Raw genomic sequence first — 14,108 nt, 5'->3', positions numbered from 1 at the left:
AATCGCAACGCGTTGACGCGCCTTCTCCTCGGCGTCGCATCCCTTCTCGCATCGCGTATCACATCACATCGCATCGCATCGCATCGCGTCGCGTCGCGTCGCGTCGCATCGCGTCGCGTCGCGTCGCGTCGCGTCGCGTCGCGTCGCGGCTCCGGACGCCTGATCCGCTCGCCGGAAAGAGGCGCAAAAGGGAGACGCCGAGAGGAAAGAGATAGAAAGAGAGGCGAGGTAGCCGTAAGCATATTGATCAGGAGACAGTAGTTGGCCGCATGCCACGTGGTGATGCTACGAGAGGCGCCGGCCTCTCCACCTATTATGAGCCAAGGCTCCTATCTTCGTTTCTTCTTTTCCCCCGAGGTTCACCCTCGACGCCACCGCTGTTGTCTTTCTCCCTCCCCCGCTCGCCCGTCCGCCCGAGAAACCAAGAGGCAGAGAGAGAGAGAGAGAGAGAGAGAGAGAGAGAGAGAGAGAGAGAGAGAGAGAGAGAGAGCCAGCCAGCCAGCCCTTTTACTCCGCGCTATCCTCCGCCGGGTTCTGGTCTCTCTTGCTTGTACTTTATCTTCTCGTCTTCCGATGTCTCTTGTCTTTATTCCGAACGTGGTATCTAAGATGTACGTACGTTGCGTCGTACCTACGTAGATAGGTACGTAAATATATACGCGTGTACACACTCGTGTACGCAACGCAAGCACAAGGTAGACACTCTAGGGACTACCACGTACACACGCGCGAAAGGCGAATGCATGCGTGTGGCCGATGTTCGCGCGCGCTTACCCACCCTCAATCTCTCTTTCTCTCTGGCCATTCTCTACGTGTCAGGTCGGCTTCTCCCCGGAGTCGCCCGAATCGAGAACGTTAAAATTGAGACGTCAGCCTAACAAGCTCACCCACATCGTCCGAGAGCTAAAATACGTCCTCTCCCTCTCTCTCTCTCTCTCTCTCTCTCTCTCTCTCTCTCTCTCTCTCTCTGCGCGGCTTCCCTCTCCTGCTCTATCCTTCAGCTTCTCTCCTCGTTCGGCCGAGAGCAGCAGTCGCGGCGATGCAACCTTGAGCGAATAAAAAGAAAAAGTTGAGAAAAAGCAAGAATCGAGAAAAAAGGATGGGAAGAGAGGTCCTGTTAAATGGCCGGCTCGGCGGCCTGCAGAGAAAGGAGGCCGCCTTCTTGGGTGGCTACCGGTTCCCCGGTAGGTTCCCCGGTCAACCCCTTGTAGCAGCCACACGTCCTATAGCGTTGTCCTCGCTGCTTTTTCGCGCGGCTCGTCCTGCGGGCTCTCGACGCTTGGGGTCGATAAGGAGGGTGCTGATACGTGAGAGGAACACAAAATCGATATACAACGTTCGCTGTACCGACGTCGAGTAAGCCGGACGGTTATCTCGCTCGCGAGGAGAGCGAACCTTCGGCTGCTCCTCTACAGCTACGCTGATAACGTCAGGCGCGATCTCCAGTGATAATACAACGCGACATGTGCAGTTGTTATCAGTAGATGCACGTGCAGGATTTTCCATCGCGCGAACGTTGATCGCACGCCGCGGTTAAAATAGACTTTGACACTCACTCACGCATTCGGTAGAAAATTGGCGAGCTCGATCTTGAAGGGAAGTAATGAAATATTACATACAGGGTGTCATGTCATCAGGGGGTCTTTTGGAAACGAAAAATTGTGAAGATTAATCGGATGAAACTGAGAAGAAACGTCAAGTGTCATTTTGCAAAAATCGCAGCAGCTATTAAGTTATTAATGATTGAAAACAACCACATCTAGAGGCTTTTTTAATTAACACCTTGAAAGTTTGAGTAGCGATATAATTATAATATATTGAATTTTGAATCCTGAATCTTGTCGTCAGGCAAGCAATGGCAGTCATATAATTGTAGATTTGATTATTCTGAACAAAAGAGTCCTTTACCATTTTACGAATAAGTACGCAAATTTTTAAATTATCAATTAGAAGAACCTCTGAATGTAATCATCTTCGATCATTAACAACTTAATAACTATTGCGATTTTTGCAAAATGATACTTTACTTTTCTTCTCAGTTTGATCTGATCAATCTTCATAATTTTTCCTTTTCAATAAATCTCGGACATATATGTATAAATATATGTATAAATTATATTTCTGTGTATGCATAAAGGTGGGTGAATTAACTTATGAAGATTTTTACAATCGATTCTTTGTGTGCCTCATCGATCGAAAAAACTTCACCAAGCATTCCTCTCATTTGCTTGCTCTGATGTTTCCGTGAAGGAAGGAAGCTTTGATAATTGTTACTTGAAATTCTTCTTGCCGTTTTTACGGTTGTCGCTGCGAGATAATTGTCGGGTGGTATTATTATTATTATTATTATTAAACTTTATTGTAACTTATTTTTACACTACACCCAATTTATTTCCACGCAATAATCGGCAACATTCGGCCATCACTTTTGTCAAAATCGAAGAATATTTGCGGCAGAGTAAGACACAACTTTTCTGTGTCACACTGCGAGGGTGACTTTGCGACCAACGAAAGACGAATGAGTTTCGCTCGACATCGGGAAAAGTTAACTTACGACATATTACACGCTTCCGCGGATTAATTTGCCCCACGCAAAAGTTCAAGATGACGATTTTGTTACTCCGCTGCAAATATCGTTCCAGCGTCATTTTACGGTATACAATACATTACGAATAGTGGAAGACAGAGAAGTTTAATCTGATATTGTCGCTTAATAATTGTCGGCATAGTCGGCTTCTCTAATCGCAAAAGATCCGCCATAAGCGCGATGATGAAGCGTTGTGAGATCGTTGGTCACGTAATGCACGACTAGAAGATCAGATCGACAGATTTTCGATCCTTTCGATACGACCGAAATAGGGAAGAGCCGAGAAATGTTATCATCGCGTCTGAAGAGAATTATATTTTTACATTTCCCCTTTTCCTCGCGGGGCAGCTTTAATTTCCGAAAAATGCGAAGAGATGGGCAGTAGCGAAAGGATCTACGACCGCGCTCGATGGGAGGATCCAGTAGCGTTACGGAAGAACGAGTATCACATACGAACATGCGTTAAAAATTGCGCTTCGTCACTTAACCACTAACGATACTAATCAATAATGGAAGACTTTTATTGATCATCAGTTTCGCCGGATCGGAAACGTGACTGACAAGGCGTGCCCATTCCGTTGAAGAAGACAGCACGTGCGATCTAGTCGCGCGTCCACGTCGAGCCTCGGCGTCGCTTGACTCGTCGTAGTTGAAGAGAACGTAGAAGAGGGAGATTTAATTCGGCAGGTAGTACTCTCGCGGTATGTACTCCTGTTTCGGGCTGCCCGGCTCAATGCCAAGCAACTCGCCCATGAAAGCGATGTACGTGATTGCCAAGCGCAGCGTCTCAATTCTCGACAGCCGCTTCTCGTAAGCAAACGTGGGCACCTGAACATGAAACATCATCGCATCATTGGTATTTAGTCACATAATGCAGAAACAGAAGTTCAGATCGACAGAATTTGATCCTCTCGATACAACTGAAACACGTCCCGAGGGGAAAGCCGAAAAATTTTATTTTGTCGGACCTGAAGAGAAGAAATGATATTTTTCACATTTTCCCTTTTCCTTGTGGGCAACATTAATTCCCGAATAATTCCAGGGATATTTGAATGCTGCGACAGTCACCGATGATACTAACCTTTCTCATTGAGTCGCGTGTAAAGTATAATTAATTGTATTTGAGAAATGGCTCATGCGGCCGATAGAGAGAAGCAATGAGGCAAAGTGATCAGAGATATGTACAACTCGAATTGCATTCAAGTAAATTATACTCGTAACACTTATATTTATTTACCGTACTCGCGCGCACACACACTTACTACTATAATCTTATAGTAGTAAGTTCATAATTTCGTACGTTCATTTATCGTATCTTCCCTAGTAGCACATATTGTCGGGCCAATATTGGCTACAAATTGGGCCCCCAATATTGGCCAATATAAGTCAATATTGGTATAACAATGCTATGCAATATCGGCGATATCTTGTAATTTTATGTCTAACCAATATTGCCTGCATATTGGGATACATCGGGCCAATGTAACCTCAATGTAAGTCAATATGTGGTATAACAGTGCTATGCAATATCAGCGATATCTTGTAATTTGATGTCTAACCAATATTGCCTGTATATTGGGATACATCGGGCCAATGTAACCTCAATGTAAGTCAATATGTGGTATAACAGTGCTATGCAATATCAGCGATATCTTGTAATTTGATGTCTAACCAATATTGGCTGCATATTGGGATATATTGGGCCAATGTAACCTCAATGTAAGTCAATATTGGTATAACAATGCTGTGCAATATTGGCGATATCTTGTAATTTGATGTCTAACCAATATTGCCTGTATATTGGGATACATCGGGCCAATGTAACCTCAATGTAAGTCAATATGTGGTATAACAATGCTATGTAATATTGGCAATATATATTATAATTTAATGTCTAACCAATATTGCCTGCATATTGGGATACATTGGGCCAATGTAACCTCAATGTAAGTCAATATGTGGTATAACAGTGCTATGCAATATCAGCGATATCTTGTAATTTGATGTCTAACCAATATTGCCTGCATATTGGGATACATCGGGCCAATGTAACCTCAATGTAAGTCAATATGTGGTATAACAGTGCTATGCAATATCAGCGATATCTTGTAATTTGATGTCTAACCAATATTGCCTGCATATTGGGATACATTGGGCCAATGTAACCTCAATGTAAGTCAATATGTGGTATAACAGTGCTAAGCAATATCAGCGATATCTTGTAATTTGATGTCTAACCAATATTGCCTGCATATTGGGATACATTGGGCCAATGTAACCTCAATGTAAGTCAATATTGGTATAACAATGCTGTGCAATATCAGCGATATCTTGTAATTTGATGTCTAACCAATATTGGCTGCATATTGGGATACATTGGGCCAATGTAACCTCAATGTAAGTCAATATTGGTATAACAATGCTGTGCAATATTGGCGATATCTTGTAATTTGATGTCTAACCAATATTGCCTATTGGGATAACATTGGGCTAATGTAACCCCAATTTATGTCAACGTAGCTAATGTAACACCAATGTAACGCCAATAAAGTGTGCTACTAAGATTGGTTGAGTCAATCGTCAGGGAAGTTTTCGCTCTCTAATCCATTTCTATATCGCGCGGAAAATATTCTTCTTCTTCGCCGATAGACGAGATTTACCTACCTTTCTGCGCAGTTTATCGAAGGCTTCGTTCAGATTGAACATCCTGCGCCTCTCCCGGATATTCGCGGCTCTCCTCTGGGACACCGTCGCCACTCGACGCCTCGGCTTCTTCGTCGTCGACGACGGCAGGTTCGGCGAGCGACCGTTCGGCGTGTAACGACTGAAAGTTCCAATTCTCGGTTCATGTTCATTCGTCGTTGTTATAATAACCGCTTAATTTATCGCGGCTTCAGCCGAAGAAGCGAATTACTGAGTGTGTTTCTGTGAAGATATCTTAAATATATTTCACGTTCGTTCATGCTTTACGGCAAACTGCCGTAACAGTTGGACAGAAAGGAAGAACTTCTTGCGCGTCTTCGTCGCGTTGCTCCCATTGAACTTTACTTCGCGGTTTCGAAAGACTCGTTCATCGTGTTTGCAATTTTACCTCCGGTGCAACAACGCGCAAGGTTGCCGATATAATCTTCCCGGGAAGATATCTTAAACATATTTCATGTTTGTTCGCGCTTTTTGCAAGGTATAACGAAAGCTTTCCCATTCTTCGGGTATGATCCAACCTGCCGTAAGAGTTCGACAGAAAGGAAGAGAACCTCTCGCGTTGTTACTCCGATTAGGAAACTTTACTTCGCGGTTTCGAAAGACTCCTTCGTCGTGTTTGCAATTTTACCTCCGGTGCAACAACGCGCAAGGTTGCCGATATAATCTTTCCGGGAAGACATCTTAAACATATTTCATGTTTGTTCGCGCTTTTTGCAAGGTATAACGAAAGCTTTCCCATTCTTCGGGTATGATCCAAACTGCCGTAAGAGTTCGACAGAAAGGAAGAGAACCTCTCGCGTTGTTACTCCGATTAGGAAACTTTACTTCGCGGTTTCGAAAGACTCCTTCGTCGTGTTTGCAATTTTACCTCCGGTGCAACAACGCGCAAGGTTGACGATATAATCTTCCCGGGAATATATCTTAAACATATTTCATGTTTGTTCGCGCTTTTTGCAAGGTATAACGAAAGCTTTCCCATCCTTCGAGTATGATCCAAACTGCCGTAAGAGTTCGACAGAAAGGAAGAACCTCTCGCGTTGTTACTCCGATTAGGAAACTTTACTTCGCAGTTTCGAAAGACTCCTTCGTCGTGTTTGCAATTTTACCTCCGGTGCAACAACGCGCAAGGTTGCCGATATAATCTTCCCGGGAAGATATCTTAAACATATTTCATGTTTGTTCGCGCTTTTTGCAAGGTATAACGAAAGCTTTCCCATCCTTCGAGTATGATCCAAACTGCCGTAAGAGTTCGACAGAAAGGAAGAACCTCTCGCGTTGTTACTCCGATTAGGAAACTTTACTTCGCAGTTTCGAAAGACTCCTTCGTCGTGTTTGCAATTTTACCTCCGGTGCAACAACGCGCAAGGTTGCCGATATAATCTTCCCGGGAAGATATCTTAAACATATTTCATGTTTGTTCGCGCTTTTTGCAAGGTATAACGAAAGCTTTCCCATTCTTCGGGTATGATCCAAACTGCCGTAAGAGTTCGACTAAAAGGAAGAGAACCTCTCGCGTTGTTACTCCGATTAGGAAACTTTACTTCGCGGTTTCGAAAGACTCTTTCGTCGTGTTTGCAATTTTACCTCCGGTGCAACAACGCGCAAGGTTGCCGATATAATCTTCCCGGGAAGATATCTTAAACATATTTCATGTTTGTTCGCGCTTTCTGCAAGGTATAACGAAAGCTTTCCCATTCTTCGGGTATGATCCAAACTGCCGTAAGAGTTCGACTAAAAGGAAGAGAACCTCTCGCGTTGTTACTCCGATTAGGAAACTTTACTTCGCGGTTTCGAAAGACTCCTTCGTCGTGTTTGCAATTTTACCTCTGGTGCAACAACGCGCAAGGTTGACGATACAATCTTTCCGGGAAGATATCTTATGCATATTTCATGTTTGCTCGCGCTTTTTGCAAGGTATAAACAAAGCTTTCCCATTCTTCGAGTATGATCCAAACTGCCGTAACAGTTCGATAGAGAGGAAGAACCTCTCGCGTTCGTTATGTTATTATTCCGATCGGGGAACTTTACTTCGCGGTTTTGAAAAACTCCTTCGTCGTGTTTGCAATTTTACTTCCGGTGCAACAACGCGCAAGGTTGCCGATATAATCTTCCCGGGAAGATATCTTAAACATATTTCATGTTTGTTCGCGCTTTTTGCAAGGTATAACGAAAGCTTTCCCATTCTTCGGGTATGATCCAAACTGCCGTAAGAGTTCGACAGAAAGGAAGAGAACCTCTCGCGTTGTTACTCCGATCGGGGAACTTTACTTCGCGGTTTCGAAAGACTGCAATTTTACCTCCGGTGCAACAACGCGCAAGGTTGACGATACAGTCTTTCCGGGAAGATATCTTATGCATATTTCATGTTTGTTCGCGCTTTTTGCAAGGTGTATCGAAAGCTTTCCCACTTCTTCGAGTATGATCCAAACTGCCGTAACAGTTCGATAGAGAGGAAGAACCTCTCGCGTTCGTTATGTTATTATTCCGATCGGGGAACTTTACTTCGCGGTTTTGAAAAACTCCTTCGTCGTGTTTGCAATTTTACTTCCGGTGCAACAACGCGCAAGGTTGCCGATATAATCTTCCCGGGAAGATATCTTAAACATATTTCATGTTTGTTCGCGCTTTTTGCAAGGTATAACGAAAGCTTTCCCATTCTTCGGGTATGATCCAAACTGCCGTAAGAGTTCGACTAAAAGGAAGAGAACCTCTCGCGTTGTTACTCCGATTAGGAAACTTTACTTCGCGGTTTCGAAAGACTCCTTCGTCGTGTTTGCAATTTTACCTCTGGTGCAACAACGCGCAAGGTTGACGATACAGTCTTTCCGGGAAGATATCTTATGCATATTTCATGTTTGCTCGCGCTTTTTGCAAGGTGTATCGAAAGCTTTCCCACTTCTTCGAGTATGATCCAAACTGCCGTAACAGTTCGATAGAGAGGAAGAACCTCTCGCGTTCGTTATGTTATTATTCCGATCGGGGAACTTTACTTCGCGGTTTTGAAAAACTCCTTCGTCGTGTTTGCAATTTTACCTCTGGTGCAACAACGCGCAAGGTTGACGATACAATCTTTCCGGGAAGATATCTTATGCATATTTCATGTTTGCTCGCGCTTTTTGCAAGGTGTATCGAAAGCTTTCCCACTTCTTCGAGTATGATCCAAACTGCCGGAACAGTTCGACAGAAAGGAAGAACCTCTCGCGTTCGTTACGTTATTACTCCGGTCGGGGAACTTTACTCTGCGGTTTCGAAAGACTCTTTCGTCGTGTTTGCAATTTTACCTCTGGTGCAACAACGCGCAGGGTTGCCGATACAATCCGTGCTCGTTCACGTGCGGATGAGTAGGCGGCTGTGCCTGGTACAAAACGGAACCGTCCCACATCGGGTAGCTGCCGATCTCACCGCCGACGTACTGCGACATCTCCGCCGCGATTACCTGTCGCCAACAGACATCGTCATCTGAGGATCATCGCTCGATGTGATTGACGCGAATGGCCTGAGTGACCAAACGGAAAAAAAAAAAAAAAAAAAAAAGAGAAAAGAGATCTAAAAGCCGCCTGATGAAACAAAAGATGCCTCGTTGCCAATGTTGAACATTTGTGATCTCTAAATTGGAATCTGCTCAAAAGAACGTCGCTTTCGTCATAAATCTTTCGATGCCGATCGAACGTATCTGAGCCGATTTCTCGGATTGTCTTCTAGTCTCTGTGTCCGACAGGTGAAATAAGATAATCAACGACTCGAGTCGGCCGGCTTTAGTCGGTCCAGCACCCCGAGCGCGAACTCACTGGTGCTTGATTCCCATTGATCTCCCACAGCGGTTCGGTGTAGCTCATATCCCGCTTCCTGTCCTATCCAGCAGGTGCACCAGCAGGCTTCACTCGAGAGGGTGGAAAAAAATTAAAAAAAAGTGGCTGTCCGCGCGCGCACTTGGACGACGTCCTGCGACGTTCCCGTCGGGGCCCGAGCGCCTCGTTCTTCTGACGGATCGGACGGTCCGCCGATGGCACGCATCTTCCGAAATTTCGCGGCGAGCCGGGCTGAATCGGGGTTGGGGGTGACCACCCCTCGGCTTTACCAGCAGCTCGCTCGCCGCGGTTGCTCGACGCCTGCGTCCCGACGCCGTCGCGACATTGGATCCTCTAGTCCCAATGTTACCTCGTTGGGCGGCGCTTGCTCGGATACGGCCCACATCGAGTTGCTGAGTTGATGAGAGTGAGAGAGAGAGAGAGAGAGAGAGAGAGAGGGGGGAGGGGGAGAGAGAAAACTGATCTCTGATATCGACCAGGAAGATGGAAGATGGACTCGGATACGACGGTGCGATACGACCTGGTCCGGCTTCGACCTGGCAACGATGATGATGATGCAATGACACTTGCAGCTCAAGCTATCGAGGATATTTTTCTCGGAGCTGATTGATGTTCAAAGAACTTGAAGAATTCGTAGATAAAAGTAATGACAATAACGAGATACAACAGTGATCAAAACATCACTCGCATTGGTATCAATCAAATCTTCATATGATCATCATGCTCTAAAAGGCAAAGCAACAACGTTAGTGCTGATATTAATCCTTATGCAAGCAGGATCCTATAACGCCACCCGCCACTTCTCTTACATACAGAATGAAATTCACACTTCTGTTGTGTCTGTCTGAAATTTAATGACTTTGTTCGTTTTAATATTATTTTCACGAGAAACAAAAAACTGTAGAACCTAATATACTTTAGATATAGTCAAGAAATATTTTTGCTGTTGGAACTTTGCCTGACTAAACATTATAAATATAGCTTGTTCAGATAATGCCTTACTAGAAGAAATCGCGATAATGATTACCACGATTGAAATTAGAATTTATGAAATATTAAATAGTTGATGAGAGCGGAGAGAGAGAGAGAGAGAGAATAAATGTTGGAAAATTCATTTCTTTCGCGCTTCACTGACATTCTACGTAATATAATTTTTCGAGTAATAATCACTTTATAGTTCTATAATGAAGAGAATAGAGTGCTCCAAGTTTCTCGGAGTGAAATCTCACTGGAAACGATAGTGAACGAATGTAGAACAGAATGCAGAGCAGAAACGATGTAAAACAACACAATGGGATGGGAATTTTTATTCTTACCCAAGCTTAGAATGAAAGTGAAATCAAAGCGGACATCAGGTGACGTTAGAGGTCGCTCTTCAATTTCTTCCAAAGTGAAAATATTTAGTCGAGATCTGTAATATTGCTGACATTACGACACTTATATGATGTACGCGTCTGTTCTTCACGTTGGAACATTTTGCCGTTGCAACAATACGAGGGTTACCCGCGACGAATCTGCGTAATAAGCGTCGGGACAGCCTGTAAAGATCCGTGACGAAATCTCGTGAATTCGCTCAAAGGCGTGACCCCATTGCGGGCAACGATGCACCGGGGTCACTGCATTGTTAGCGACGCATCAAAATCGGATCGGACGAACACGTGCGAACGGCGGAGGCGTTTACGCGACTATTATCCCCGATTTTCGCGAGTTTGTCGGGAATCGTTCCGTTTCTGTGATATAATACGCTATAATACGCGGAATTGCAACTCGTCGTGACATTTTCTCTGACAGATCTCGAGTAGATTTATTTTTCATGCAAATGTGTTGAAGAGGTAATGGGGGTGAGTTATCGAGTCAAACGTTTCTGATTCCAGGATATTAAGGAATATCCTTTCGCGATTTAATTCTCAGAGGTAAAGATAACCGATAAACAATAGCGCAATAATTGAATCTTAGAGAGAGTCGTAAAATAATATAAATCGTAATTTCCCATCGAATTATCGCAACTTAAACATACTTCAGCTCGAAGTAAATTCTTGTGAAAAATATTATACTAAATAAATGAGAATACAAAAAATATGCATATAACATGAAATTTAATATTAAGTTGGTGCAAAAACAATTGCGGTTTTATTTATCATTTTAAGTTTGGCGCTGATTTCTCTAGTTGCTCCGTTATCTCTTTTCCAGAATTCTGTCTTGTAGGAATAAAGAAACAAACTCGTTTCCCGTTGGGAAACTGAAAATATGTGCAGATCTGTGTGGTCTTTATTTTTATCAATAAATATAATTCTCCACCGATATATGCGTCTGTATTCTTATTATTATTTACTCGATTCCGATTAAAGACCGCATTATTATTTTTGCACCAACCTGATATAATTAATCGCTTCCTGACTTTGAGAAGGTTCGCAATTTCAAGGATTAACGAATCCCCCTCCTCAGTTGCGTCTCATTAGTTTTACTCTCCCATTTTTACAGAACGCGGGCGCGATAAAATGCGCACAGTTTTGCGCGCGATTTCACGCGTATCGCGTCGGCCGCTCCAGAAAATGACGGAATGGCGGAAAGCTTCGAAAAGCTTACCGACGCGCCGCGCCGACGCCTGGAACATCGATCCGGGGCGTCAGCTTGCAGTTATGTATATAGCGCATATTACAGCAGAGCTGTATTAAACATCCAGGCCGCTCTCTATGCGCGGTTATAATCCCATAAGGACTCGCGGATACGTCGTGTATCGAATATTTCACGCGATATATCGCACGTGGCTGCTTCCAAACTTCACCGATACTTTCTCGACGCGATATTACCTAATGCGTACTATTACCGCGTATTATCGCGCGCGAGATCGTCAGTCGTTCTGCTGTAAAATGTCTGAATCATGAGAATATTTCTCTTTCGAAATTCTATCTCGATTGTGAGTTTTGTCGATAAATAACGATGTATCTTATTATCCGCCATTCGTCGGCACAGAATCTGAGCACAAACGAGGGACTTTAGGGAAGAAGGTCGAGGGACGTCGTGTGTAATGTGTAATTAGAGCGTTTCAAGGGAGAGCGGAAACATCGCGAGACGAAGGGGGAATGCTCGGAGAATAACTAATAACTTTATGCACCCTCGGTGCGCGCCGTCAAAAGTTATTTCGGGGGTAAACACAGTCCGATTTGACACGCGGGGAACGCGCGATGTTTATACGCTGTGCACGCTCGGTGCACAGAGGGGGAGGGGACGCGGTCTTTCGCGTCAAGTGACACGGCTAATATCTATTTAATTGATTCAGGGATGAAATAGAGCCCCTTAGAAAATCCGCTACGAGAGGTCGACCGCTCGGTTCCTTTCTCTCGCGCGCGCAAAACAATATGCTGGCTGTCCCTCGTAGAAGATGGGCGGGACACACACGTGTCCGTTAAAATTGTGAATTGACTCGGCTGCCGCTTTGACGCTAAGCCAATTACAGACAGGAAGTATCGAAGATAATCGCCGACGATACACCGTTGGCAAACAGGAACAGAGAGAAGATTCGAGAGACAGGACGAGCTTTGGATTAATTTCATCTGCATAAAACTGTTAACGGTGAATTCTCCCATTAAACACTTCGACTTAAAATATTAAGAATGGAGGTCATAAGATAAAATTGTAGTAATTTATACTCCCTAATATTTAATTAAAGATATTATCGTTGACATCTTTTATTGAGACATTTTTTCTTCAGATGTCGAAAGTAAGCAAATTTCAGTGGATTGTAATTTGTGAAAAAAGTAACACCAACGAAACCATTCAAGAAGCATTTTACAGCTCAAGGTCTCTAGTTGTCATTAACGACAATAAAGATTAATTAACTTTTATCATGTTACAGAGACATAACTCAAAATCGGTCGAATCCTAAAATTTATTCTAAAATTTATCGAGTTATACCTCGTGAATAAAAAACAAATAAATGGGATTTATATCACTCGAAAGCGCAAACCTTTCTCTTTAATACGCATAACCGCAGATTACAGTGTAGTTGTTCTTCATAGAATCATTTAACATTGAAACCAAACCGACATTTTGAACTCCATCGCTCACAAAGATCACTGGACAAACAAATCGCTGTATGATACTCGCTAGACGAGTAAAAAGCTGAAAATTTCCAATTTACAAGATACCGTTATCGCATTTTCTACAATAATTAGATTGCAATGTGCAAAATACTCATCTGAAAGATAAGCAATAAATTAAACAGTCTCCATTCTTCATTTAATTTGACATATCTTCTTTATGACATGAACAACGTATAAATGACAAACATGAATAACGTATAAATATAATATTCTTAAAAAGTAGAGACTTTAGGCTTTAAAATTTTTAATTCATTTCTCTACCGTAATTTCTAACGAAGTTACAATATTGTTGGATTTTGATCTTGTTTCAATATAAAGACGGCTGACTATCCATTGAGAACCAAGCATCTACGTGAGGAATAAAAAACGGTTGGCTGACCTCACTGTTGCTCGTGAAGACATAGAGCGGGTTAAACCAAACATAAAAGTCTCATACCGTTCTGCCACTTTTCGGCTGCTTAAGCTACGATCAAGTGCGATCAAGAAAAGATTTAGATACTTAGCGTGGTAATACATTATCCATTTATAATCGACATCGTCGCCGTCGTCGTCGTTGTCAGCTGCGGCCCCGCGGCCTCACAATCCCTTCGCAATCGGTTGCTTCTTTTCATTGCCGTCGTCGTCGTCGTCGTCGTCGTCGTCGTCGTCCATCTGTAGCAAAAAAGTAGCTTCGCTCATGACCAGTATGTTAACGCAAGAACGACGAGATAAAACACGAGTAGCGGCGGATTGTCCTTCTTCTTCTTCTTCTTCTTCTTGCATGCTGGCAACAGTCGTTAGATCGTGCGAGCCGTGCTTGGGCCTTTGGTGCCTTTTGGATACCATCTTGGCCAGTGTTCTTTCGTCAGATTTCTATAATTAATAACTCGATAGTTATTGCGAATGTCGCAAAATAGTATGGGAATT

General features: G+C 43.5%; 1 protein-coding gene across 1 annotated transcript; it reads right to left on the bottom strand.

The window, feature by feature from the left end:
- Positions 1-2,127: 2,127 nt before the first annotated feature.
- On the bottom strand, positions 2,128-9,386 carry LOC105189567 (48 related 3). Its single transcript, XM_011151771.3, has 4 exons — positions 9,079-9,386; positions 8,572-8,726; positions 5,252-5,411; positions 2,128-3,415 (listed from the first exon to the last, which is right to left on the bottom strand). The coding sequence occupies exons 1-4, from the start codon at positions 9,124-9,126 to the stop codon at positions 3,263-3,265; spliced, it is 516 nt and encodes a 171-aa protein (XP_011150073.1). The 5' UTR covers positions 9,127-9,386; the 3' UTR covers positions 2,128-3,262.
- Positions 9,387-14,108: the final 4,722 nt, after the last annotated feature.

The sequence above is a fragment of the Harpegnathos saltator genome, unplaced genomic scaffold, assembly GCF_003227715.2.
Source record: "Harpegnathos saltator strain DR-91 unplaced genomic scaffold, Hsal_v8.6 scaffold174, whole genome shotgun sequence".
In the NCBI taxonomy this organism is placed as follows: domain Eukaryota; kingdom Metazoa; phylum Arthropoda; class Insecta; order Hymenoptera; family Formicidae; genus Harpegnathos; species Harpegnathos saltator.
The sequence above is the reverse complement of the archived record's forward strand: the minus strand, read 5'-3'. Positions and strand labels throughout refer to the sequence as shown.

Coding starts and splice junctions, on each gene's coding strand:
- LOC105189567 (XM_011151771.3), bottom strand. CDS start 9,126: ATGAGCTACACCGAACCGCTGTGGGAGATCAATGGGAATCAAGCACCA. Junction 8,727..9,078: donor TCAATGGGAATCAAGCACCA/GTGAGTTCGCGC, acceptor TGTTGGCGACAG/GTAATCGCGGCGGAGATGTC. Junction 3,416..5,251: donor TCGATAAACTGCGCAGAAAG/GTAGGTAAATCT, acceptor TTTCATGTTCAG/GTGCCCACGTTTGCTTACGA.